This window comes from Canis lupus, chromosome 5 (assembly GCF_011100685.1).
Source record: "Canis lupus familiaris isolate Mischka breed German Shepherd chromosome 5, alternate assembly UU_Cfam_GSD_1.0, whole genome shotgun sequence".
Lineage (NCBI taxonomy): Eukaryota > Metazoa > Chordata > Mammalia > Carnivora > Canidae > Canis > Canis lupus.
This window is the reverse complement of record NC_049226.1, coordinates 2,650,124-2,677,896: the sequence shown is the minus strand read 5'-3', so window position 1 is coordinate 2,677,896 and position 27,773 is coordinate 2,650,124. Positions and strand designations below refer to the sequence as shown.

At 48.8% G+C, this 27,773-nt stretch overlaps 1 protein-coding gene and 1 long non-coding RNA gene across 9 annotated transcripts in view; one reads left to right on the top strand and one right to left on the bottom strand.

Moving 5' to 3' along the window:
• OPCML (opioid binding protein/cell adhesion molecule like) overlaps nucleotides 1-27,773 on the bottom strand; it is a 1,015,083-nt gene that overhangs the window by 8,015 nt on the left and 979,295 nt on the right. For 2 of the 5 annotated variants that reach the window (XM_038535609.1, XM_038535607.1), the window contains 4 exons: nucleotides 8,389-8,526; nucleotides 7,855-7,975; nucleotides 7,410-7,561; nucleotides 6,468-6,494 (listed from right to left, as the gene is read on the bottom strand). In XM_038535609.1, coding sequence (XP_038391537.1) covers nucleotides 6,468-6,494; nucleotides 7,410-7,561; nucleotides 7,855-7,975; nucleotides 8,389-8,526 — 438 coding nt within the window. The remainder of the gene's footprint in view (nucleotides 1-6,467; nucleotides 6,495-7,409; nucleotides 7,562-7,854; nucleotides 7,976-8,388; nucleotides 8,527-27,773) is intronic. The other 3 variants (XM_038535608.1, XM_038535611.1, XM_038535610.1) reach the window with 3 other exon arrangements.
• Nucleotides 24,141-25,050, top strand: LOC111095773. Of its 4 annotated transcripts, none has more exons than XR_005359022.1 (4): nucleotides 24,141-24,210; nucleotides 24,340-24,429; nucleotides 24,618-24,724; nucleotides 24,841-25,050. It is a non-coding gene; the product is annotated as an uncharacterized LOC111095773 (long non-coding RNA). The 4 variants fall into 4 exon arrangements; XR_005359020.1 differs by having other exon boundaries at nucleotides 24,838-25,050; XR_005359023.1 differs by having other exon boundaries at nucleotides 24,340-24,510.

The following is a 27,773-nucleotide window of genomic DNA, read 5'->3' as shown; positions in this document are numbered from 1 at the left end:
AAAAGCAATGGTATTTCTCTCTGACTCATTCCCTCCCACCTGGATTTAAATTGTGGATTTGGAAAATAAAAAAAAAAAATCATATACATTATCAGCAGGAAACGGACAAATATGTGCCGCTTTTGTTGTCTCTGCAAGAAGAAATCATTTGATGAACGTCTTCGTAAGCAGTGAATTGGAATGTCTGATAGAGCGTCCCTCAGAAGGAAGACCCAGGGTGGGGGGGAAGGGGACCCTCCATTCCAAATAAGACATATGGAAGCTGGAATGCAAGGGAAAGTGTCAGAGAAATAGAAGTTTGGTTTCACTGTGGGTAGAAGACCACGAGTCCTTTTGAGTGTTTGGATTCTTTTGGTTATTGGAGAGTTTTGCACTGTGTAACACTTTCCCTGATGCCCCCGATTGACTGGGAATTATATTTATTAATGCAACCAATGTTTCCTGGGCAAAAACCATTGCAAGATACAGAGCTACATCCTCTAAGTGCAGAAACAAATACAAACAAAATATAAGCTGCCCTGAAAGCCCACCAGACGAGCACTTCTCCAGCGGGCTCAGAATCACGTTGCGGACAGGGTAACATTGAGTGGAACCTTAAGGGATAAGTACAGTTTTATAAGACAGAGAAGAGGGTAGAAGCCTCCATCTGTGACCCTACAGCCTACGGGGAGACCTAGGATGCACGTGGGTTGGCAAGAAACACGAGGTGAAGATCAGAGAGACCCAGATGCAAAACCTGGTGTTGTCACTTCCTTCCAGGCTCCTCTTCTTTGAAGTGGGAATAATAACAGTACTGACCTCAAGCGTCTGGCTGACACTTAATAGCTAGTGGCTTTTCCATTTATTACATCCCATTATTTTACTGTTAACTGTCCACTGACCTGTTTGTACAGGGTTGGGAACTTTGCTCCCCTTTGTAACTCAATCTGAATGGATGGAGGGATGGAAAGACCTGAAGTAGCATGATCAGAGGGTGACACGTGTCATGGCAGTGGTGTTCTGGGTTTACCCTGGTGGGTGCACGGAAGGCAGTGGGAGGACCTGAAGGATAAGGGGATGTGGATAAGGGGACTCCTAGCCTCCAGCTCAAAGGGGTGGGCAGAGGAAGTCAGACGAATGGACAGATTCCAGTGAGAGTGCCTAGGCGAGAAGATAAGGTGTGCATTTGAGTGAGAAACATGCTTGAGAAAGAAAGTTAAGGAAGTCAGCACCTGGGTGTGTATCACAGAAGCCGGGAGCAGGTGTTGGGAGTCAGAGGGGGGTCTGGAGCTGAGACTTGGGTGGGTTTAGGAGGGAGACAGAGCATGGCAGACCAAGGTGTGATGGTGCCTGAGGAGGAGATGGGAACATGGACTGTCCCTGTCAGAGGTTTGGAGGACAAAGCTAGAGGAGATGTAGGACAGTTGGCACAAGGCCTCAGGCCCACTCCTCGGGTGGCCCCTGGAGGCAGCTGGGAGAAGGTGTGCGCGTTAGGACACCTTAATAAAGGAGTGGGGAAGGCCAGCAGAGAGAGGGGCGTGTTGGGGTGGGGTGGGGGACAAAGCTCTGCCTACAGGTACCACGGGGGTGCACGGTCGCCGGGGGAGCAGGGCATCAGGTAGCAAAGGGTGGAGCCTGAGAGGAGTTTGCTGGTGCTGCCCATAGCTGAAGGAAATCCAGTTTGAAGAGCAAAAGCATGGCCATTAACAAAAGGAAATCTAGATTCTGCCCTTAAGGCTTGTGGGGGGCCGTGGGGTAGGCCGAGCCCCGGCTGCTCTGGGGGGCTGGGGCACCGCCTAAGGAAAACCCAGAGCCAGATGCTGCCTTTACTTGCATGTTTTGCCCTCTTCACTTGCAAGGACAAGGTTCCTACCAGTCGTCCCTCGTCCTGATGCTTAGCTCTTAACGTAACTCCTGTGCATCGCTCCGATCTCGCAGATAGATGTGAGCAGCCTGTTTTGGGGTGTGCAGCAGCCCGCCCTTCTGCGTGGTCTGCGCCTTTCGCCCCTCCCCACCAGTGCCAGGAGCCCAGGCCTGACCTGGGTCACCGGCCGCCTGGCACTCTGCAGTGCCTGTGTGACCAAGTCCCGAACCTGTGCCCCGTGTGCTCTCAGGGCGGGGGCTCGGGCGAAGGGGGTCGGGCCACCGGGAGCAGGGGGACAGCCTCCCAGAGGCCAGGGCCTGGGCCTCTGCAGCACCCAGCCTGGCACGCCCCGGGGTGCCCGCCGCCCCAGCCGCCAGCGCCGGTGCTGCCATCAGTTGCCCTCCCCTGTGCTCAGAGCAAGGGGCTTTCCCACAGAAGCAGCGTTTTAGCTGCCACCATTTCCAAGGCTACGGGTGACAGTCCTGGAGACCTGTCACCAGCGCTGTCTCTCCACTGCCACTTCCCTCCAGAACACTCCGCTGGGAGTCAGTCCATCCTGTTCTGTTCTCACATCTCACAGGCAACCAGGGAACAGAGAGCATTGCTTTGTTTGAAGCAGGGTCGGGACCAGAACACCGTTTTCCTTGCTCCTGCTCTCGCAGTGTTCTGGTGCCTTCCCAGGACCGCGGGGGCCAGGCGCGAAGGCACACATGGGCGGTCGCAAGTGACACTCTGAGCTGCACTCTGCCTCCCTGACCTGTGCTGTCGCTGTGGCTTTTGAAGGGGCGGCAACAAGCATGCCGGGAAGAAACACCTCATGTCAGCACCAACCACTGATTTGTCTCTGCATGTGGCCTACCCACCTGCGTGTCTCTCCCCGCCCGCCCCATCACACCCTGCCTCAACCTGCCCGCCAGCCCACTGGCTCACAGGCTTTGTCTTATGTGTTCTTTTGAAACTGCTTTCATCCCACTTCCCCTTGTTCTTTGCATGTTGGTAGGAAATAGATAAAGATGTGTTTGTGCAAGAGACCTGTTATGACTGTGTGTTGTGATGGGGTCACAGTGCAGAGTCAAAAGGGTCTCCAAAAACAATTCTATAGTCTTTGAGGGCAAACACCAAGGTATGCCTGGGGACATATGTAGGGGTGGGGGGTGTATCGGGGAAGTATGAGTATATGGGCTGTAAATGTAAAAAATCATCCTTTAAAAGAATGGGCTCGGATTTCTTTTTTGTTTTTTTAAATTATTTTGAGGAACCTTCATGCACTGTTGTTGGGAATGCAAATCGGTGCAGCCACTGTGGAAAACAGCATGAGAATTCCTCAAATTTTTTTTTTAAAAGAATTACCATATGATCCATTAATTCTATTACTGGGTATTTACCCAGCAAAAATGAAAACACTAATTCAAAAAGATTTATGCACCCCTATGTTTACTACAGAATGGGTTCAGATTTTAGATGGAAGACGGGAGATGCTGGTGTGGGAAATGGGTCCAAGCAGGCTAATTGTTGACATGGGTATCCATCTGGAAGGACATCCACCAATGTCCATGTTGGGTTGCCAAGTATGGTGAGTTGGATCAAAATAGGAGAAAGAGCTCAGACAATGGAACCATAGTACATAGGTTAAAATCTCAGCTCAAACATGTGTAAGCCACTATGAGTTGAGTAACCTGCCTAATGTCTCAATTTCACCCTCTGTAAAATCGAGATAAATACAGTACTAACTTTCTAGGGTCAGTAAATGAGATAAAACACGTAGAACACCTAGTCTAGTGGCTCTGCATGTAGTAAGTGGTTGGTAACACTAGTTAGCCATAATTATGGGAATACTGAGAACTAGAAGGAACACTGATGGCCAGCAGAAAGGGTGGGTCAACTGGACAATGTCATTCTGATCTTGTGTTACCTATTTCCTGTCAGGCATAGTGTCAGATAATCATAGGACATCTTTTCTAAAATACTTGTGCTGATGAAAGAAATAAGGCACTGAGATTGCCTCCCCCAGAGCCATTCAGCCAGTGAGCAGCACAGCCTGGCTTCAGAGAAGCTCTGAGTCTATAGACCCTACTCCATCCTGCCATATTTCATCCCTGGCATCTGAACTCCTGCTGCTGGCAATGCCAACACAACCCTCCAGTCTCTATATACATGTTCAGTCATTCAATAAGATTTTTCTGACCCACTACTGTGTGCTGGGTTCTAAGGATCAAACCAGACATGGTCCCTACATTCATGGAGCACACAGGCTTAAAGGAAGGAAAGGCTTTAATCAAACAAACTGCATAATTGCAACTAGCAAGTGGAGCTCTAGGACAAGGACTGTAGCTGTTGGGGACTCTTGTGTCCTCCTCACTGAGAACGGTGCTAGTGCCCTATTTGCAGTAGGTACTGACAGGTACTTGCTGAATGAATCCGAGTGAGTGCCCTTGGTAAGAGAGCCTTCAGAACCATCATGTGAGAGGGTGTACAACGGAGGACTGACCTACTCATAGAGGTCAGGGAAGGCTTCCCTCAGGAAGGGATGCTGCAAGGTCAGTGGGTACCAACCAGGTGAAGCAGGCTGGGTGGATTACAAGGATTGGTGGTGCTGCAGTAAAGGGCACGAAAGACTCTGGAAGAAAGGGATGCACAGTCCAGTCAAGCGACATTCTTGGCAGCCGTACCAAGGGAAGCAGTGATCAGATGGGCTGTGTCACAAGTGTGGGCAAGCAGCAGAAGTAACCATGGTACCTTGCATTCCTACAACAGTTCCAGTTTGTCATGCCTCCATGGTAAACATTGTCTTAGAGGTAATTCACAATGACAGTCAGCAGGCCAGGAAGTATCACCCCAGTTTTAGCTGAGTCAGATGAGGCCCAAAGACTTTGTGTGTTCTCAAAGTCATGCATCTGAACACAACACCTGTCAGGCTCTCTCTCTGTAAGACCTACACCGTCCTCTCACCAGCCTTCTAAAGAAGGTATCGCTATCCCAATAGCACACATGAGGACAGTAAGGCTCAGCAACATTAAGTGGTTGGCATGTGGCTGGCCGAATTGGGATATGAAGCTATGGCTTCCCTATAGACTGAATTATATCTCCCCACATTCATGTGTTGAAGACCTAACCCCCAATGTGTATTTGGAGATGGGGCCTACAAGGAAGTACTTAAGGTTACATGAGGTTAAGTGGTAGGGCTCTGATTTCATAGCATTAGGGTTCTAATAAGAAGACATGTGAGAAAGCCCTCTCTTTCTCCTCTCCTCTCTGCCATTTCTGTCTGTATCTCTCTATAGATGACACACACTCAGAAGAACGGCCAGGAGAGGACAAAGGGGTCATCTACAAGCCAGGAAGAGAGCCGTCACAAAAAAAAACAGATAGATAGATCTTCCTGGCTTGATCCTGGACTCCTGGCCTCCAGAATTGTGAGGAAACACATTTCTGTTGTTTAAGCCTACCCAACCGATGAGACTTTGTCATGGCACGCCCAGCAGGCTACTACAGTCTTAGTATACCTTTGCTGTTGTTATCTGCTATGACACACCTTTCTTGTTAGTGGTAGGGAGGCACAAGAACCTAGATTACCTGGTTGTCAGTCCAAGATTCCTCTCTTGACCACATTCAATACCCCACATGACCCCACTGACAGGGTGATGGCGGAATGAGGTCAGAGTATCATACTCATCCTACCCTTCCCTCAGTTTTATCAAGACCAAGACATGGACATTCACAGATCTCAAGGCCTGGGCAGCACTAACGGCCTGTGGTTGTCCTAGCTCCAGAGCTATGAAAAGTCACAGAGCTGACTCCAGGTCTGGAAAATCCACTTTTTTATGTGACTGAGATGGACTACAGGGAAGTAGGGCTGTGAGGCTGCTGCCTCTGGAAGCACAGCTTGGCACCTGCTGCTGCTTCATCTAAGGGTACATGCGAGTATGTGAGTGTGCACGTGTGTCCATCACACCCTGTGCACCCAGGATCTGATGGAGGGCCCCATTCTGGGTTTCATCTAGCACCTACTCACGGGTACATGTACTTCAGTGCTACTTAACCTCGCTAGTCTTACTTGTCATTAAAATGGACTTAATAACCTTCTTTGTACAGTACTAACATAATGCCTAGAAACCAGTAAATATTTGGGAAAATGGTGGATATTATTACTATTATTATGAATAATGACCCCCAATACTTCTATTTTAAAATGAAGTTTGTAGAATTAACTCATTATCCCTTTTTGCCTTGAGCTAAAAGAATAGAATGTCCATACTAGGGTGACTTTCCCAAGGAGACCATCATTTGATAATCCATTTCATCTCTGGGCTGAGTTCCCCTTGGCGCTGCTATGTGCAAAAGTAGGAGAATACTCATCTATTTTACAGGCCACCAAGTCAAAGTGTATCGATTTGGGGGAAAACCCCTTCCCCAAAATATGTATTGACATGAGTGTGTATGTGAAAGCCATCATATTCTACATGCTTGTCACCTAAACTGTGCAAACCAAATCCCCTGAAGTCTATCTACTAAGGACAAATAAGTCGGGGAGGTGGAGCAGGCAAGCCTATCTTTGAAGTAGGCTTAGATTCAAAAGCAAAGGCATTCAGGCAGGCAGAGGAAGGAAGGAACATGCTGTACCCACCTGCCACTGCTGATGAGGGGCTTATTTCTAAGACACACACAGCACAATGCACACACAATGCAGAGAGAAAACAAAAGACATAGATCACACATTTCAGATGGTTGGTGGACAAAGTTTCGTTAATGTCAACGCTGAAAGCTCGTTCAGGGTCTGAGATACACATGGGAAAATGAATACCTTCTCATCCCGCTCACCTCTAACCAAACCTCAGCAAATAGACAAATACATATACACGCAAAATATCACAACGAGCTGACCCTGGCACATGGTGTGAAGTGTTGCACAAGGACATGGACGTAGCAATGGGGGATGGCTGAGGGAGGGAGAGATAAGGTCTTCCAAGGGAGCCAGTCAGGGCTCTGGAGACCTCTCCATCCATATGGGAGGGAAAGACCTTCAGAGAAGGGTTTGATGCTCAGCTGTGGACAGAACAGTTGTCTTGATGAGGACTCAGACTACTGCTCCATCCACTCCAATGAGGGAGAACATGACATGGCAGTCAACATGAGAATCATGATGGCAGGAGTTGAGTCGGTTGAAATCTATAACTATAACCCCCGAGAATCACAGAGTCTTCCTAAGAAGGCATCTTAAAATTGTTTCTAGCTTAACCCCGCAGACCTTTAGATACTACAGTTGAACTGTTCCACGGTTCTGTGTTCTTTGCGGCAACCACTGTTCAACTTGGTTCAGAATTGGGTTTACTCCTTTTGTAAGGCGCAAACCTTGCCTTTCAATGGACCAGGAGATATCAATCCCTTTGCAAACATCACTGTATCACATGCTTAGGAGAATGATAGGGAGAAGCATTTTGTATCAAAGGGTGGTGGGTTGAGCAGTATGGATGGACACAGGCCAAGCATATCGAGCCTTCCTCCCTTCCACAGCCCCGGAGCTCTCCCTCCTGGCCGAGCCCACTGCATCCAGGCTTCCTGCACTCACCATACAGTGTGATGCTGGCGTTGGTATTTCCAAGCTTGTTTGTGGCCACACAAGTATAGTTCCCATAATCCTTTTCTGAAACATTGAAGAAAGTCAGAGTGGATATGCGGCCTTTGTTCTCAATCCTCACGCCGCCCAGGCCGGTGGCTAGCCTGCAATAAGAGAAGGTATTGCTGGTCTGGTTCTACCATTAGTGTGAAATAGCAGACAGAGATCCCTACAACTAATCTCAGATTCTGAAACGAGGTCATTTCCCCACTCGCCAGCGTCCTCGATGTTTGTTTGTTTGTGTGTTTCTAGCTCTAAGAGGAGTCTCTTTTACAAAGGGGACTAATCCATTTTGGTTTTGTCATATCTTTCCCCTTTCTTTTATCATTCCCTTTCCATGTGGGGAATGACCCATCAGCTCTGCATCAGGTATGCTCTATTCCCATTTTCGAGGTACCTGGTATCTTCCTTGAACCACTGGAATTCAGCCATAGGCACTGCAGAGGCTTCACAGCTCAAGATACCCTTTTGACCAACGGACACACCAGTGTTCTTGGCCTTTGAGATATAGGGAGGGTCTGCAGGAGGAAAATGCAGAGTGATTTCATGAAACAGATGAAAGGCACATTGAGTCACCTGCTGTACAAATGGATTTCTTGTGCCACCCCCACCTTCCCAGGAAATAACTGCTTATTTTGGGAAAAGAATTTTGGGTTGAGGATATTGCATTTACTCCAGCATCTTCTCAAGCCTTCTAACCAATTCAAAGCAAACAATCCTCCCCATTAGCTAAAAGCTCTGATGGGCACAGGTAAACTCCAGGGGCAAAATGTCAAATGGGGACAGTCATGGTGCAAAGCAGTCTGAGACAGTATTTTCCTGTTGGAAACAATTTGGGGTGATCAGAATATGGCATTGCCATGACCAGCTTGTTCCCTCAGTCCCTATGTTCTCTTTTTCCCTGAAACTTCCTGACAATGGGTCAACTCACAGTTTACAGTGATTTTTACTTTCCGCACATCAGGTGCGGCCACATCATTCAAGGCGCTGCATTCATACTCCCCAGACTGGTCACGTTTGATGTCAGAGATTTCCAGGTATTCATCCTCACTCACAAAACCCTGGCCTTCTGGGAGGAAAGAAAGAGACAGAAACAATCAAGAAACTGTGAAGCCAGGGACGGAACTATAGTCACATCTTGAGCTTGTAGGGGAAGGAATACAAAAAAGCTGTAAAAATGGCGTTTGAACATCCAGTCAAAGGGTATAAGATACCATGTTGACCAAATAGTACAGCATTTGGGAAAAGAAATTCTCTGCTTGAGTCTTGGGTCATTGCGTTTTTGTCCAACTCACTTTAACTTTTCAGACCATTTGAAAAGAAAAGATTTTCATTATGTTTCTGATATTATGAGGATTAACTAAGAGAATACGTGTGAAATACCCAGCACATTATGAAACTTTGATATTTTAAAGAGGTTTGTTCTGATCGATAATATAATTTAAAATGTGGAAATAACCTTAGAGTATATTAGTATGGGTATCTTAATTTTTCATTATGTAGAAATTCTTTTGCCGGGTGCCTGGGTGGCTCAGCCGGTTAGGCGTCTGGCTCTTGATTTTGGCTCAGGTCATGATCTCAGGGTCACAGGATCCAGCCTCTAGTTGGGAGCCACGCTGGGTGTAGAGCCTGCTTGAGATTATCCCTCCGCCTCTGTCCACCTCCTTTGGCTACAGAACATACAAACTACTAACTACTTCTAGGATAAATGTCCATCTAATAGTTTAATACAGAGAGATACAAATCGTTTGGTTTGGTTTCAACATGTCCTGGAGAAGATGAACTGGAGAAAGAATGAATACAGAAGCATTTTATAACTGCTATGCATTAAGTGCTCAATGAATGTTTGCCAACATAAAATGAATGTGGTAGCCCCAAATGATGGATCCATGGTTACTAGAACAGCCTAGAGCCTAGAGCCTGGAGGCCCTATTCCTAGGCACTTGTGAAGCTTGGAATTCATGATCCAAAATATTGTGGGGTCACAAAATGTACATTGTTTGCAAACACCATTATATGTCTTACAACAACCTGGCCCCTCTGTCTTATCCCTTATCCCCCCACCCCACCCCACCCCTGCCACGCCGTGTGGGGTTCAGTGCAAAGAGAACAGACTCTGTGTCTTGAAACCCCAAATGTTTTCAGTTCTGTCAAAGCACCAGGCTCCAGTGAAAACTCAGCCAACACAAAGGCCAGGAAGGACAGTCCTTTGCATTTCTTATAGGTCTGCTGCTTAACTCTTTTTTGTGCTCCAGGCTTTAGAGTGAAAATAGTTTTCAGGAGGATAAACACTCTTTATAACTTTCCTCACACCCCCATATAGGTATACTGCTACCGAATGGGTGTTCCGTCAATAAGTCTAGGTCCACTATGTATGTGGAACAGTGGGAAGGTGAAGGGTAGGGTGACGGGCAGGGGGTAGGGTGGCAGGACCTTTAGCATCTTGATTTGGCTCCCAGTCTGAGCCTTGGGGAGTTTCCACCCACCCTGCCCATTTCCTCAGACCACTTGCCTTTCAGCTCCTGTTGCCTTCCTTGCTCCCATCTCCTACCCTAAGTCCCAACCACCCAGGCTCTGCCATCAGTTACCAGGTACATCCCAAGATGTACTTGGGATGGGTTTCCTGTACAATTGTGGGTTTCCTGGAAAAATATTTTTCAAGGGTCCGCTCTCTATATAAACAGTTGGAGTCATCCAATATCAGCACCATTGGGTAGCCCAATCTCATGCAATTACATGAAAGAAATCCTGCACTGCCAGGTGGAGGAATCCTTCGCCACCCTCGTAGAACCTGGAACTGTGGACTAGGTCCCAGAACAGCACACAGATGTAAGTTTGGTGCTCTTGGGAATCTGGCTGAACCCATATGAAGAATAGCTGAGGGTAGAAGTTGGAAACACACCCTGTGGGGGAAAATGGAGTCCAGGACAGGCCATACCCTCATCTAGAATGGGGGCGTCCCTCCTGAATGGTATAGCTAGCCTAGACTGCTACCAGGAACCAGAGGAGGACTTAGAACATACTAAGGAAGGCGCTTCAGAGCATGGCACCCCTGGAGCTGGGGCAGGGCCCTATTCACCAGGATCTCGGGGGTGGTGATCCTGGGTGCAAGACCTCCACAACAGCAGACATTTAATCTTTCAGGCTGGTTCATATCCTAATTCCTCAATATTTATTAGAGGAATAGAAACATCTTCTCATCTTTTCTTCCATATTTCTCTTAGATTTAACAGAACCTCACAGTCGAAGGAGATTCTAAGATCACTTGTTTTAGAAAGTCTATAAAGATAAAAATAGCCTCAATTATTGAAATGATGTTGGTTGACCAATCTAAGTATTTTTTTAAGACCTTATTTATTTATTTGAGAGAGAGAGATAGTAGCAGAGATAGTGAGAAAGAGCACAAGCAGCGAGGAGAGGGAGAAGCCAGCTTCCCGATGAGCAGGGAGCCGGATGTGGGGCTTGATCCCACGACTCTGGGATCACGACCTGAGCCAAAGGCAGACACTTTGCTGACTGAGCCACCCAGGCGCCCCCCAGTCTAAGTATTTTTAAGGATTATTTAACAATGAAATCAAACACACCAAAACAACGTCCCAAGTGTACCTTTTCTGCAATGAGAAAGTGTGACAGGATCAAAAAGTCTGCCTTCCTCCTACTAAGAGGCCACGATTTTTTCAAAACGTGCTAGAGTACATTTGCCGCAAGTAATTAAACCTCACTGTGTTTGGCCAAACAAAGAGCCACCGGCAGGAGGCCTGGCAGGAGCCTCAGGCAGGGTCACCGACCCCCTTTCCTTGGAGAGAATGAGATAGATCCGTATCATGCTGCACAGTATACACCGGACACATGTCTTAAGCCCCCGATAAGGCAGATTTATGGATGCCCGTCAACCTAGAAGTGTTGGCTTTTGCAAGAGGAAGGAATCGCCTCAAAGAAGACGGAGGCCAGTGCGCCTGGACCCTGAGTAATTCTCTGCATTTGTATGAGCGGGCGGGGCCCGGGGCCTTCGTCCAGGAATGACGGGACAACACTGTCGCCCGCCCTCTGGAACGTGGGAATGTGTTTTCTGTAATGCTGGTTTTATGGGACAATTACATGACAGCAAAAAAGGGAAGAAGGAAGAGAACGTTCTATGTAAAATGGGGATCGTTAGGACAATACCACCTCGTTAAGGGAGAAAATGAATTTTGTCAAGTTTGTACTATAAAGTAAGTGCCTCTCAGATTTTAATTTGCATATAAATTCCTCTGGGATCTAAAAGAATACAGATTCTGACCCAGTAGGTCTAGAGCAGGACCTGGGGCTCTGCATCTCTCACCAGCGCCCAGAGGTCTCCCTGCTGCTGCTCTGAGGCCCACAGGCTGAGTGGGAACACTAGGCCCCACCGCCAGCTGTCCTCAGCTTCTCTTGTCACCTGCTCCTGTTACCTGCATCTGCCAGGTGGCCACCTGGTCAACAAAGCTTACTGAGGCCCCTCGCGGGGATGCTTGGGGCCGCAGCTCCACAGACACCCTCCTTGGAGTGGAGCCTGGGGAAGGGTCTGGAGCCTGCGGCCCACGCCTCGCTGAGCGCTAGACCTTCCTGCAGCGCGAGCCTTCTCTGGCTGGTCTTGGCTCAGAAACCGGAGAGGACGTTGGAATTGCTCCCCCGGAACCACTGAAGGTGATGGAGACCTTGGCTAGTCACTGCTTTGGACGTCCGGTGAACACATCCAGGTCACTAAGTGCCTAGGGCCCCAGGAAACAGTGGATCTAATGCCTGCGCCGGCCTCTCCAGCTCCGTCCCCACGTCCCATTCCCACTCCCAGCGGCAGAGAGAGGAGCAGAAGGCGACTAATGGGCCAACCCTGTTCGCAGGCTGCCAGGAGGGCAGAGGACAGAGTGGGCGGGGGAGGGTGCGGAGGGCGCCTGGGGTAGGGTTGGGACAGCACCCCGGGTAGGGCAGGGGAGGGCGCCCAGGGAGGGCAGGGAGGGCAGCCGGGGTAGGGCAGTGAGGACAGCCGAGGAGGACAAGGAGGGCAGCCGGGGATGGCAGCCGGGGAGGGTGCGGAGGGCACCTGGGGAGAGCAGCCGGGGAGGGCGCGGAGGGCAGCCGGGGAGGGCTGCAGGTGCAGCAGGGCGGAGAGGTGGGCGGTGGCCGGGAGCGTGTCCCGGTGCCCCTGGGAAGATTCCGAAGACACGTTCCAAAGTGATTAAAGAAGCCACAGGGGCTGGAGGACCACACCGGTCTCTTCTCCGACCACACCTGAGAACACGGTGGTCCACGGGGCTTCACAGTGTGTCGGCGGCAGCCAACCCTGTCCCCGAGGCAGCCGACCCCCAGCGCATCGCGGCCACCCTCTGCATTCAGACGCCCCGAGGCTGCGACTGGCAGCAAAACGCAGGGGTTCTGAGTCGCTGGCACAAAGGCATTTTTTAAAGGGGGGGTGCACTTCTCTCCCCAGACGAGCCCCTGGGAGAAGGTAAGTGCCACTCAGGGCATTAGTGAGGGTAAGATGGACAAGAACCAAAGGGACGCTGAGGCCCCTGGGCCAGGCCCCCGGGTGCAGGCACCCAGCGAGGCCATGGTCCTGTGGGTCCCGGGTCCGTCTACAGGGATGCGCTCTCGCACAGGCTGAGAAGGACAACAGGCCCCCCAGCCAAGAGAGCCGGGTCTACCTGCTTAGACCCAGAGGCACCGGCTGCAAAGGGGGGGGATCCCTGGTGGGACCTGCGGTGCCACCATCACCTGTTCCAGCGGTGAGAGGCCTGGGGGACAGCGCTAGTGTAGGGACGACTCACTGGACGGGTCCAGGCCTGGGGCGGTCTACACTGCACGGGCCCAGAACAGGGGCGCTTTCTACGCTTCTCTCCCTAAGCTCAGTTTGCAGTTTCTGATTGTATTTCCAGCCCTCTCCTCCGGCGGCGCAGTGGCTCAGGTATTTTAGAGCTGGAGGAAACCCGACTTTCGGGGAAGAAGAGTTGGGATAGGAAATCCCAAGTAAACTCGGGGTGTCCCCCACTGTCCCCTTTCTCGCCCCACCAACCCCTGCAACCTTCCAGCCAGGGGCAGCGCAGGCCCAGTCTAGGCGCAAGGTGTCCTCCCTTTGCTCCCGCAATTCCTCAGAATGTTACAGCTCGAAGCACCATGAGGGGCCAACAATTTTAGTCTTCCATTTTTTTGGAGTATTGTCGCTGCCTGAAGAGCCTCCCCCACTCCGGGCAAGATCCCCAGGAGTGACTTCAGAGGGGGGGCCTATTCCTGTGCCAGACTGCTCCCGTCGTCCAAAGCAACCAACCTCACAGGGAGGCAAACCCTGCCTGGCTCCTCCCTTTAAAATGATTTAAAAAGTCGCCTTCTGGGTGCCCCGACCTCGCTGTCCCTACCCCTACGCGGTGGAAAGCTGCCACTCTATCCCGGGAAACCGCTCTGTGAGGTTAGATGTCAGCCCCTGTCACAGCTTTTGCCATGAGGCCTGTCAGGAGGCGGCTCACGGTGGCACATGCCTGGGGCAGGTGCCTTGGGGTGAAAGAACAGGAGGAGGATGAGAGCACAGAGGAGGAGGCAGAATTTAAGGAGGCATTGACGCAGAGCAGATGGCTTCATGAAGCCACGGCCAGGAGATACTTGCTCTGGTGGGCAAGAAAGGAGGCCACCGGGAGTGCGGAACATGGGGCTCCCCACGGTCCATCTGGCTCTCGGGGTAGGGCTTCTGGAAGAGCAAGAACGGACATTTCCCTGCTGCTCAGTAAGAGGAGCTGCTGTAGATGTTCCCTATTAATGCTGGACTTGGGAAGTGGGAATCCGATGTCCAGGTGATCCCGTGAATGCTTCCGAGCTGTTAGGCCACACCTCGGCTTTCTGATCCATCTGATAATAGCTTCTTGGCCACTCACCACCACTAGGCATTCTTTCAAGCCCTCAAGGAACTGAGATTTGACTCCTGTGAGAAGTGCTTAGTATCATTCTTCAAAAAAAGGTGTGGGCTGGCTGGCATGTTGAGTGTTTGCTGGAAATCCTACCCTAGAAATCTGGAGCAAGACAAGGCCAAGGAAAGGAACTGTCTGGAGTACGCCCCTCCCAATGGCATCTGTGCCCTTGAGGCGTGTAGGGCAAGGCAGATGTCAGAAGTGCACGCAGGGATGTGTGCTGGTATCCTGTCACTCATCCATCTCTCTCCAGGATTCTGGCCAGTAGAACATGATCATATAAAGTGACACAAACAGATCAAAATACCAGCTATACTGCTGTCAGGCTGGCCTACAATCTGGGCTTGGCATCCAAAGCTGACACAGGTTCTTGCCTTGCTCCCTATGAACTAGAGACATCCGGACTTGTGCAATAGGAGGACTTGCCTTGGGTCTGTGCTACGGGCCAAACACTGGACCTGGAATAAGGGCTATATTGGAATGGAGAGTCCAGGGTACGGAGAGCCCTTCGACCCAAGCCGAGGTGGATCGGGACGATGATGGAGAATCAGGACTGCTGGCTCACTTCTAGACCATGGCCTTATCCTCATGAAGAGTCCAATGGACGCCAGAGCAAATAACCTTACCAATGACCTTAGTCACCCATCATCCACAAAGGAGACAAAGGGCGACTGAGGCAAAAGAGGGGTCTATTCCTTCTAGGAAGTACAGGGGAAGCTGCACTTTGGAAACCTGTAGACTAGGGAGTGGGTTCCTCCCTCCTCCCCAGAGATCTCGTGGCACCATTCCCAATTACATACCTCCCAACACAAGAGCTTCCCTCTCTTAAAGAACAGACACATCAGAAACATGCTTGAGTCAATAGAGTCTCAGCACTGGGGACAATTTGGCTCATGTGACCTTGGTCTTGTACTGTTTATGCTCACCTCCTATATGGTAGCGGTCTCACTGTCTGAATTGCAAGTGCACCGAGAAGGGACTACAACTTCCACCTCCTTGGACTCTGTATGCATCTCATGTAGGATGAACATACATCCAATGGCCAAGGGTTTGGAAACTGAATCCCCTCTAAATTCTCCCTCTCTACTTAATTTTCTTTCTCTCTGCAGGGCCCTTCTCCACCTTCTCTGTCCTCCCTGACCCCCTGACTCTCCTTACAATGCTGTTGGCCGGGGCACCTGGGTGGCTCTACTGGTTAAGCATCTGCCTTCGGGTCCAGTCATGATCCCAGAGTCCTGGGATTGAGCCTTGGCATTGGGCTCTCTGCTCAGCTCAGTGGGGAGTCTGCTTCTTCCTCCGCCTCTGCCCCTTTCCTGCTCAACCTCTCTCTCCTCTCTCTCTCTCTCTCTCAAAATAAATAAAATCTTAAAAAAAAAAAAAAAAAGAATGCTGTTGGCAAAAAGCAACTCTGACTCCCCCTCCTTAATTAAACCAGGGAGTGTGGACAGCAGTATATTCCATCCTTGCTTGCTCCCAACTCCCAGATACATCCCTTCACTGCATTGGAGTTAATGAAAAGTGTGATAAACCCACTGTTTCATTTTCCCTTAATTAATACAAGCAATTGAATTGTGCTAAAGTCATTCTGGTTTGGAGACTGAGCCTCTGGGTCAACGTCTCACTTGCTGGTGGTGACAGAAGCTCTTTGTCTTGGGCTTCCCTGGCAGTGGCCGCCAGGACCCTGCCCAGGGGAGGGCTGATTTGCCCCTGTCTGGGGCTGCCTTGCTGGCTGCCTTCCCTGAGGCTGATAGTAAGTTGGCTAATGACAAGATCAATGTGTGACTGTGAAAGTCAGGTGAGCTTCTAGTGGGGGAAAGAGTACATTAATAATGCTCCTGGGAACTGGGGACTCAAAGGAATTGCCTAGCAGTGGTGAATTCCCTGAGTCTTTGCCATTTTCTGATGGGACAGCTGCGATGACACCAGAAGAGAAGGTTTCACGTGACTCATTCAATAGGACTGGTCAGAAAGATCAATTCTGGTACATGGGCTCTCGTTAGCCAAAGACGGGGGATTTGAAGGGTTTCGTCTGGTAGGTGGGGACAGGAGAACGCAATGTCAAGAAACTTCTCTGCCATGAGGCCTAGGAGGTGAGGGCCTGGAGGTCTTGTCCCAGGTGACACACGGCATCATTCAAGGAGCACTGTAAAAACAGACTCTCGTGCCCCTGCTTACAGACTGGTTGAGCTAACCCATCACTGGCATCCTCTAAACACTGCCTAGGGGACTCCAGTGCACAACCAGGGATGACACCCCCTGTCAGTACATTGAGGGCTCCTGTGGCCTTTATTTCCCAGGTGCCAGTTCCACTTAGAGATTCCCAGGCATCCTCTGCCAAGAAGGCATTCAGGGCCTAGCAGTCATGAAGCTCTGTTCGGGCCTTCTGTGACTGTCCACTGGCCTCTACGAGAGACACACAGTTGGGATGCCAACAGGTGAGTCAGGGAAAGGGGACCTTGCAGTACTGCAAGATAATGGCCACCAGGCCAGGGCCTGACAGTGTCGATGCCTCTCATCAGCCCACAGTGGATAGCGATGCCCGGATCCACAAAGTGAGAGCAAGGCCAGAGCTGATTTTCTCCAAAGCACAGTGAAGACACATAGTCAGTTTAGTCTTCCTTGTGTTCTCTTCTCTGAGATGGGTTCATTAGCTATAAATAAAATCGGGACACGAGAGTTGTATCATCTAGATGATTCCGTTGACCCAGAGAGAGTAGTCCTGAGTGAGCAATACAGAAAGAGCCAGCTACTGGCAAGGATGTGGCACGCAGTCTTTCAACGGGAGTTCCAAGTGCATGCTAGATAAAGAAGAGAGGAGTCGAACGCGCGCATACACACACACACACACACACACACACACACAACCACACAGGGAGATAGACACCATGAGGATGCAGAAGGGAGACAGCTGGAATTTCACATACGGACAGACAAATGGCCGAGGGCAGAATTTTAAATCCATCTGGAGAACACAGTAGCTGACATGGTTAAAAAAGTAGCTAACATTTATATTCTAGAAAGTATCCAAATATGAACAGAAATAAACCATTCAGACCAAAAAGACATGGAGGTTGAAGAAAACAAAATCATGGCTTCTAGAAAGCACAGCTGACACAGAAGAGTCCCTGAAAAAAAAATGTTGAGGATATTCGAAGAGTTTTTATTTATTACAGGGTTTCTTCCTTCGCTACTCTCATCTGCATTCTGAACCAACAAGGTTATCTCATCACCAACAACTAAAAAGTGAAGGAATTCTGTGCTTTAGTTGAAATAAGCTACCGCTTTAAAAAAAAAAAAAAAAAAGAATCATGGCACTGAATGGCTTCTTTCATTTATGTGTGTGTTTGTCTTAAGAACATTTGACTTGACCTTGCTTGCATTGGCCTAAGCAGGAGTGAAATGACCCGTCATCTAGGCCCACGTTCTCAAAGGAAATAGTATTTTGGACAGTTGGGCGGACATGCTCCATGTCACCGTGTGGCAATGAGCATCCAACACCAGGAAGTGCTCGGAAACTTGACTTCTTGAGCTCACAGCAAGTTGATTAGTCCGAATCTGTTGTGGACCAAGTGGTGCCCAAACTCTTCAAATTATTTCTAATTACGAAGCAACATCAGACCGCATGCTTTACCCCTTTGGTGCTTTGGTGCTTTGGGGGAAATTATCACTTGGCTTCCAATACCAACTGCACTTGCCTTATTTTCCCTGGGGATTAATGTTTTTAATTAAGCAACACCCAGGGAGTCTTTATTTTTGTAAGTAGGGTGACCATATAGTCAAGTCTGACTGGTGCACTCTCAGCAGACACTTGCTTTCCACGCCTCATCATTAACAGTCACTTCTGCTCTCAGCAGTGTGCTGTTAGCCCATGGAAAGCCTGACCATCAGGACCCTCCAGGGCTGCTGCTTGCACCTCACTCTGCCTGTGGGGCTATCTCAACACCCACACTTTTAAATTTAATGAGAGACAGTGATCTAGCCCCCAAAGAGATCATAGATTCTCAGACGTAGGACTCTGCTAGACGAGGGTCCAGATGGACTCCGTGTGCTTTCTTCTCTCTTTCTGAGCTTGAGGCTCATGAGCTAGCTGCACTTTTCTGGGGGGTTACAGGCTACAGCAGCTGCTTGGAGCCTGAGCCAACTGGAGTGAGGGCATCAACACGGCAGCCCGCAGGATGGAAACCCAGTTGGGGTTTAAGAGATGCTGGCTCAAAGTTCTGGCAGGTCAGAGAGCAGACCAGACCTATGCCTTCTGAAATGGTTAGGATGGTCCAGAGCACTCACGGAAGCAGATGCAAGGCCTCTTCAGGCTCCTGGGGAGAGGCCCTTCTGAGGAAGAATATAGCCCTGTGTCTGCAGATGAAGCCTTGACGCAGCCTGACTCCTCCTGCTTTCCCTCTTTCTTCCTCTTCTCCTATTCTCTACTTTTCAGCCTCTCCCCAGAGTAGCTCCCAACAGCACAACTGCATGACAATGATGCTAATTATCAGTGTTCATTAATATTTTTGAAATCCTTGTATTTGCTTCCAGGCAAAATACCCACTAAGCCAAGCAGCGTACTTGGCATGCAGGCTGTGGCTGAGACATTCTGCACACTTCACCGAGCTGGAGGGCCTGAGCTCTGAAGCATCACGGGGAGATAGCTCTGCTCACGCACTGGGCTATAGCGGCCGTTGAAAGGAAGAATTAGGAGCTGTGCACTCAATGGGCAATGTCTCCGCCCTTGGGGCCGAGAGCCCTTGATGTGAGGCTGGGTCCCTCGGGAAACTTTCTCGTCAAGGGCCCTCTGTATCTGCACCTTGTGCTATTCTAGGCAAGTCTGCGTGCCTCTTGTCATCCAACTTGGACTCTTACTAAGCTAATCTCTCACAAAAGACATCTATCTTCCTGGCCTCCCTTCTTAGCCTCATCCTCATAGAAGTCACGATACCCATGGTCTTCTACAACTCTGCCAAGAGCCGGAGTAAGTGGAGAAAAGTACCGAATTAGAGATCAGAAGACCTGGATCTAACCCCAGCTCTGCCACCAACGTGCTATGTGACTTCAAGTAGACGTTTTTAGCACCCCAAGCCTTACCTATTTTTTTTTCCTATCAAATAGAAACGTGCACTAGATTATTTCTAAGGTCATTTCTAGTCTTTCATAACTTAGCAATACAGAGTATGACCAGGAATCCAACATAATTCCTTAAATTCTGGAAATCTAATGACCGTGGTGCTGATGGGCAGAGTTCCAACCCAGAAACTCAGGGTCACTGACCTAGATGGCAACATAAGAAGTTCCCTGCAGTCAGGCGTGCACACTGCAGCATTGACCTAGGCCACCCTTAGCTTTATCTGGGGTCTTGACAATGCAGGCACAAGAATAAAGACACCACGCAATTTCAAGGTGGCTCTCATCTGTCATTGTGCTGTCGCTGCTCGGTGATGGGGAGGAAAGAGGTTTTGACAATTATGAAGGACTGTGTGTGTCTGAGGGTAATGTCTTGTATTAATGGGGGAAATTAATTCTTTCCGTTCTCTTCTAGGAATCCTATTCATGCAGATTTTGACAAGTAGCTGTTCTTGTTTCCCTCCTCTCGATGGGTAGGTTGGAGTAATGTCTTATAGGTATAACTAATCATCCACTTATCTGATTTGCGACCCATTTCATGGGTCTGAGGGTACACTCCAAATGCAGGAAAATGATGCTTCTCTCTGCTTTCTGTCCTCCCCTGCCTTTGCTAAAAAATATCCCTTCTTAGCTACGAGGCTCACCTCGCTAATCCTTCCCAACCAGAAGACAGACACTGAGACACAAGGAAAGGGGCCTTGATAGTAGTAAAGGCCCAACACTCAGACTTGCAACCCAACTCTCCCCTGCACCCCTCCCCCCATCAGAACTGATCTACAGCTACACTTGAACAGACCCAACAAGATCTGAGGGGCTTTGTGATGGTTACTTTTATGTGTCAACTTGACTGAACAAAGGGATGCCCAGAGAGCTGGTAAATATGATTCTGGGGTGTGTCCGTGAAGTGTTTCTAGGAGAGACTAGCATTTGACTCAGTAGAGTGAATAAAGCAGATCGCCCACTAATGTGGGTAGGCATTGTCCCATCCACTGAGCACCTGAAGGGAACAAAAAGATGGAGGACGGGCAAATTCTCTCTCTTTTCTTGAGCTGGGGTGTCTGTCTTCTCTTGCCCTTGAACACCAGAACTCATGGTTCTCGGACCTTCAGCTTCTGGCACTTACACCAGTGGGTCCCCCCACGTGCCCCATCTAAAGCTTTTGGCCTTGGGACTGGAATTTACACCATCTGCTCACCTGGTTCTCCAACCTGTAGACTCTGACTGAATTACTCCACCAGCTTTCCTGATTTTGCAGCTTGCAGATGGCAGAGCATGGGACTTATTGCCTCCATAACCGCTCAAGCCCATTCCTATAATAAATCTTGTCTTATCTGTCTCTCTCTAGATCCTCTTGGTTCTGTTTCTCTGGACAACCTAAGAAGCCTAGGAGTCTGGACAATCCACTTTGCATCATGCAGCCTCAGTTTCCTTATCTGCACAATGAGGGCACTGGCCCAGTTTATTCCTTAACTCCTTAGCCACTGCTCTTCTCTCGACCTAATTCACGACAGTCCCTCTGGCCCAGGACATAGGGATGTTGTGCTCTTGCCATCAGTCTCTGAACAGTAACCAGCGTTTGAGCAAGGCCTGAAGCCCCTGGGTAGGGGAGTGAGGAGGTGCGAATCCTGTTTCTACCCTTGAAAACCAGGGTTGGCTCTGGTTCTACAAAATGCCACACAGCTCAGCACATTGAGGTGGTGACGATGTGGAGGTTCAAGCCAACAGTCTTGTCAGCCTCCAGAATCCCCCTCACCCTCTGCCGCGGACCCTCCTGCCTGCCTTTGTGGGGTTTCCCTTTGCTTAGTGGTCACATATGCCCCTGCAGGCCTCTGTCAAAATTGACACAACGGACCTGGAAAGAGAGAAAAGTTCTGAAAATTCCCAGATTTTTTTTTCCTATTTGCTCAGACTAGTTTGTCACTTTTGTCTTTGTTACTTTGGGACACAAGGAGCCTCTGCCTTCTTGGCAGACAACATCAGTCTGGGAGAGGAAAGCGAGGAGGACCAAAGGAGTGACTGAGTTCCAACAAGGCAGGCTTGGATCGAAGGATCCCGGATGAAAATGCAGAGGTTGGAAGGGGTCGCTGTATTCCATGCCACACAGGGCAGATGCCAGAAGCCTGGTCGCTGGGCAGGGGGTGCCTGGGATTTCCAGGACTACCACACAGGGAGAAGAGAACGGGTCAGATGCATAGTGGCCTTGAGCTTCCTCTACTTACATCCAGCTCTAGGGGTTTTTTCAATTATAGAACATGGGACCCTGCTGGTAAGTTGTGAGATAAGGTAAGTCACAGTATGGTATTTATTTCACGCTGCGTATGATACACATATGGTGTGTTTGCATAACGGTAGAGAAACAATAAAGAAAGTAAAATACAGAGACGCTGCAATTCTGACACCAGTTCTGTCCTATGGGTTCTCCCCACACCCCCGACACTGAGTGCCCTTCAATTCTGACACCATCTACCTGGAGATAGCATAAGACCCCACAGGGAAGGGCTCTGTCCTACAAAACACCCCTTATCCCCCATTCCAGATGCCATCTGCAAATCTAGGTTGTTCTTTGTGCTTCTCACCCACTGGCTGTAGGTCAGAGGTTCCTGTGACTCCTCCTTGGGTCTGACTGATTTGCTCGAAACTCAGGGAAATATTTTACATACTAGATTACCAGTTTATTATAAAAGGATGCAACTCACAAACAGCCAGATGGAAGAGATGCATAGGGCAGTGAATGGGGAAAGAGGCACATCGCCCTCCATGCACTGCAGGGACTCCCTTCTCCCTGAATCTCCACGGGTTCTCTCTGAACTCTGCCCTTATGGGTTTCTGGAGGCTTGATTACATGAGTGAGCAAATCGCTGGCCATTGGTGTTTGAACCAATCCTCAGCAGCTGTCCCTTCCCCAAGGGTGATGGGGTACATTCCAACCTGGCTACCCTGGCAACCGTCCTCCATCCTTAGGTGCTTTCCAAAAGTCACATCATTAACATAACAGAAGGTACATTTGCTGTCATCACAGGAAATTCCAAAGATTTTCAAAGCCCTGTGCCAGGAACTGGACAAAGACCAAATATATATTTCTTATTATAAATCACAAAGTCACAGCTATTCATTTTGAGCTACCTCATCATTTAGGAAATAGCACGATACTAGTTCACGAGCAGTATCTAACTCTCTGTGTACATTTGAACAAGTCACTTACCCACCCAGGCCTCCTGTTTCTAAATTATTTCCAAAAAGTTTTAGGTCAAACATTCAATCATCAATAGCTGGTTGAAAAATAATGTCTTCCTTCCAATCATTGATTCAAAATGTGTAGTATGCGTGTGTGAGTGAGTGTGTATAAAGAAAAAAGGAGCAAAGAAATGAATAAATCTCACCTATAACCTCATGAGAAGAGACAAAGACATAAGAAAGCCCAATGAGCCTTGAGCCTAGCAAATCAGAAGGCAATTCATCTTGAGAAGAAAACAAGTGGTATTTACATTATTAAATCACAATTACAAAGCCAATCAGCTGCAGAAGAGAAGAGACCATTTCCATCAATTATTACTGAACTGAACATAATTTTTCAATCACCAGCAGATTGTAAATGGGGGCTACAGCTCATCCAGGAACTCTTCTATCATAGGAGTTATTAATCAGGTATTAACTTTGTCGAATTAGCAAGGACACCGATGGGATGGTGGGGAAGCGGGATACAGAGAAGACAGGAGGAGGCAGCCAGGTTAATTCCTGAGATGGAAGCACAGAGCACTTGAGAAGGAGACCCGTGGTCAGCCGCCCGTGCAGCCAGCGCTCCTGCTGTGTTGAAGAAAACACTTGGCTCCTGTGTTTTCATTCCAAAGAGTCAACACCTGAGCAGGTAAAAAATAAGTGATTCATGCACAATTTATTGCTGTTTAGTTCTCGTGCAGGAGAGCTGTAAGGACTATGGTTTGCATGGGGCCCAACCACAAGGATGCTCTGGGTTTGGGTTACACGGCCGACACTGACTTTGGGGGGGTCCCTACCTACGTCCCTACTATCTGAGTGCTTCAGTGTTGGTGCACAGTGTAGACTACCCATCTCATTAGAACCTCGTGTGCCTTTGTGGAGGATAAGACCGCACGGAGGAGACTTTCCTGTGTGCCTCTTTGATATGCTGGGGTTACGGTATGGGTCTCAGTAAAAAGTCCTATCACTCTAGGGGCTTACTAGGTGCTCTGGGCCTCTATTTTCTATCTTCTTCCGCTTAAGCACTTTTAAAAACTCTGGTCTCCTAGATTTCTATGCCATAATGGATAGGCCTTGGCCCCCTCAAACTACCTCAAATCCCTCACTTTGCAACACAGCAGGCTGGTAGGCTGGTCTGCTGAGAAACTAATGTGTGTTTTGTTCTCAAAGCTGTAGAAGGCTAGAAAAAAAATGAACGGGGTTCTCTCTTCCCCATCCCTGAAAGGTGCAGGGCTTCGTGAGCTCTTTATTATGAGCTTCTTACGTCAGAATTGTAAATGACTTTTGTGTCATGAGGTCTAAAGCAGTTGCTAGGCACCCAGAAGATGATTACCATCCAGGCTTTTGTTTTAAAGAACCAGGAAAACAATGAATGTTGGCTCAGGGAGGTGGGAGTAGGCCAGCCAGCTGGGGGGCCAGGTGGGGGTGGGGTGGGGGGTGGACAGCCAGGTGGCGGGGTTTATAGAAGTGTCTCCACCAACACGGATCACCTGTTCATTTCCTGTGAATGTGCAGTAAGTGACAGCACCTCAAACTGGATGATGTTGAGGATGAACCCAGAAGCTAAGACAGACTTGTCCCCCCTCCTTTCCTCCCTCTGTCCCTCTCTCCCTTTTATTTATTTTTTTGTTCCTTTATTCAAGGAATGAACTATTCCTACCACCTAGGACTGAGGATTTCTACTAGTAAGGACTGAAAACTAGAGACCTCAGCATTCTAAAGGTTCTAGAGAGGTTGGTAGTCTCCCCCAACATCATTTGGACTGAATTTCACACCTCCCAGGCTGACGAGGGCTCAAGAGACTAATTATAAATGTAATCATGATTCTTATAACTGAATTTTATGGGATAGAAATCACATGTGCTATTTCCTTTACCTTTCCCCCAAGTAACTCTGACTTATCTTTTGGGTCTCCACTTAGATTCAACTCTTTCAGGAAAGGCTGCTGCACGACATATTTCCTTTTCAACCATCTAGAAACACTTGCCCGCCTTCTTTGTCCTGCTTTCTTCTCTGAGTGCCTGATTGGTAAGGGCTACACCGACTGGTTCCCTTGCCATTGGTTTCTGGTTGGGGTAACCACTAGGAAGCCCAGCAGGTGATCAGAGGAAGGAAAGTGAGCTCAAATGTGAATTTTCCAGCAGACTCACTTCCCACGACTGAGTCACCTCACCAAAGAACATGGTTTCTCTTCAGTCAGCCTTCTCCTCATACCTTCCAGCCTTTAATTCAGCAACTGTCTGGCTTCACCCCTTGGCCTGGGGCAAGAACAAACCTGCTGTTGCTAGCCTTGGGTCTGGGCTATATATATATACCCTTTCTATACCTTGTAAATAATCCCCTTATTAAATCTGTCTGCCATTCTTCACAATCCAATGTACCATTTGATTCCTGTGGAGGCCTTGGTTTTTTTGACCCTTCCAGTCTTAGATGCCTGTTCTCTAGGCTCCCATGGAACCCGTACTTATTACATTTATCCCTAGAGTGCAGTAACACTCAGGTCGGTGACTTTACACCACAGAGAACACTGTGCAATGTCTGGAGACCGTACTGGTTGGCAAAGTGGGGGGTCAGGACAGGGACGCTACTGATACCTAGAAGTTAGAGGTCAAGGTGGATTCCAAAAAAAAAAAAAAAAAAAAAAAACAGGTGGATTCCCAAGACCCCACAAGGCACAGGACAGTTTCCCACAACAAAGAATTGTCTGTTCCCAAATATCAGTGAAATCTGGTTAGCTGTCCAAACCTCCATCTGGAAGGAAACTCTCTGAATGCGAGGACCATTCATGCTGTGCACAGTGGCTTCCCCAAGGGCCTCGTGCCATTCCTGACACATGGCAGGACCTCATGAACAGTGACTGACAAATATTAAAAATCAATTATTTAATGCACTAATGAAACCCAGTTCTTGTTTTCTGTCACCTAGCTGGCCAATGCTGAGGATAAGACAGATTGACTCACACTCATACATAAACCTAGCAAGAGGGGCACCTGGGTGGCTCAGCAGTTGAGCACCTGCCTTCAACTCAGGGCATGATCCCAGAGTCCCGGGATCGAGTCCCACATAAGGGTCCCTGCAGGGAGCCTGCTTCTCCCTCTGCCTGTGTCTCTGCCTCTCTCTCTCTGTGTGTGTGTGTGTCTCTTATGCATAAATAAATAAAATCCTTAAATAAAAAAATAAATGTAGCAAGAAATAACACAATAAATACATGTGGTGTGAACCCCTCATCAGGATTTAAAGGAAATATCGAGTCCTCTTTAGTTCGAGACGGTGATGCCAGAAGGTGACCAGGGACAGCAGGTAGTCTTGAAGCAGGCTCTGACACCGTGCCATTTCAGCAGGCGGACCTGGGCCGTATGCAAGGTGGGGAGATGGCATGAGGAAGGGGACAATTCTGGAGAGTGAACTGCAAGTTATTTTATCACCCTGCTTTTCTGAGGACAACCACTGATGGCTCTTGGTTGGAGGATCCCGGCTCCAGGAGAAAATGCTGCCGTGTTAAATGACCTCAGGGGAATTGTGGTCAGGAGCCAATCACTATTTTCATGTTTTGCTTTCTCACCATACTTTCCCATGTTCAGATGATCAGCAAGAAAAGATGCCCACTATGTGCAAAGCACATGATGGGCAACATAGGTGGGGTTTTTACGGAGGTGGGGGCGGGTGGGGGGAGGTGGAGTGGGATTTGGAACACCAGGCCTGCAGGGCACCTGGGTGGTGCAGTCCGTTGAGCATTCGACTCTTGGTTTCAGCTCAAGTAGTGATCTCAGGGTCGTGGGATGGAGCCTCGCCTCGAGCCCCACCTCAGTCTTTGTGCTCAGCCTGGAATCTGCTCGAGAATCTCTCTCCCTCTGCCTCTGCTTCTAGTTCTCTCTCTCTCTCTTCTTCTCTCTCTCTCTCTCAAATAAATAAATAAATCTTTTAAAAAATAAAATAAAACACCAGGCCTGGCAAATAGAAATCAGTCAATAAACATCTACTGAATTGAGTCCTCCTGCATACCTCACTTCATTCCGGTCTGATTTGTGTGGTCTCTAATTTTAGATTCCAAATGACAATAGGCTCACCTTTCACTTCTGTTTCTAGCTTTATACACCCAGCTTCTTCCAGGCCATAACCGGCCCTCGGAAAACGAGGTCTCGGTCAATCAGCATTTGTGCCCAAGAACTCGGAGAGGTCAGCAGTAAGCGAAGTCATCTTAAAAGTTTGACTGTGGAAGTCTGATTGGGAAGGGCAAGGACCAATGCTCAGTGAGCCAGAAGGCACCTTTCTGAGGTCAGGCTTCAGTGGGCTAATCTCTAATCAGGAGCCACCAAGCACCTCATCATCCTGCCGGGCAGCCCCTCCACAGTGAGGATGCTCCACTGCCTTCTCCAAGAGCTGCTCATGGTGACAGGCCCTCAGAGGGGCTCTGGGCTGATGACAGAGAACACATGGGATGGGGGAACCAGCACCCTTCGGCTTTGGGGGATGTGGCATCAGCCTTGCCCCACTGGGGTGAAAGGGGCTGCGTGGTTTTGTGTAGCCAGTTCTAGGAGGCCTCCTGTGGAGAGGGGAGAGGCACTGCTTCCACATCCAGTCAAGCTCTATGGGAAACAGGATGAACCAGCGCACCAGCACATCACCTGCTTCATGACTGCAGGGAGATGCAATATCTGTGCACGGCCAGTGTGCATACCACCTGGCAACAATGTGATTTTCAGGCTAAAAATGTCAATTTATGTTTTTTGTTTTTTTGTTTTTCGTTTTGTTTTTGTTTTTTTTTTTTTTCCAGTAGGGTTTAATAATCATGCACTGACCCCAGATGGAATAAACATGTCAGGGGCATTGCCAGTATAACATCTGATTCACCCTCTTCCTGGGAGACATTTGTAATTTTATGAACAGAACGTAACATGATTATAATAGAACGCATCACGCAAGCTTGGTAATAGTACAGGTCAAAACCATCTCCTAAAACCAAACAGAGACTTTCTGAAATGGCCTGATCTAAATTCCGGGGCCCTAGTCCCACCATTGAAAAGGAGTTTCCCTGGGCTTGCTCATCTCATTTCAACTTCATTGTGAGTGCCTTAAA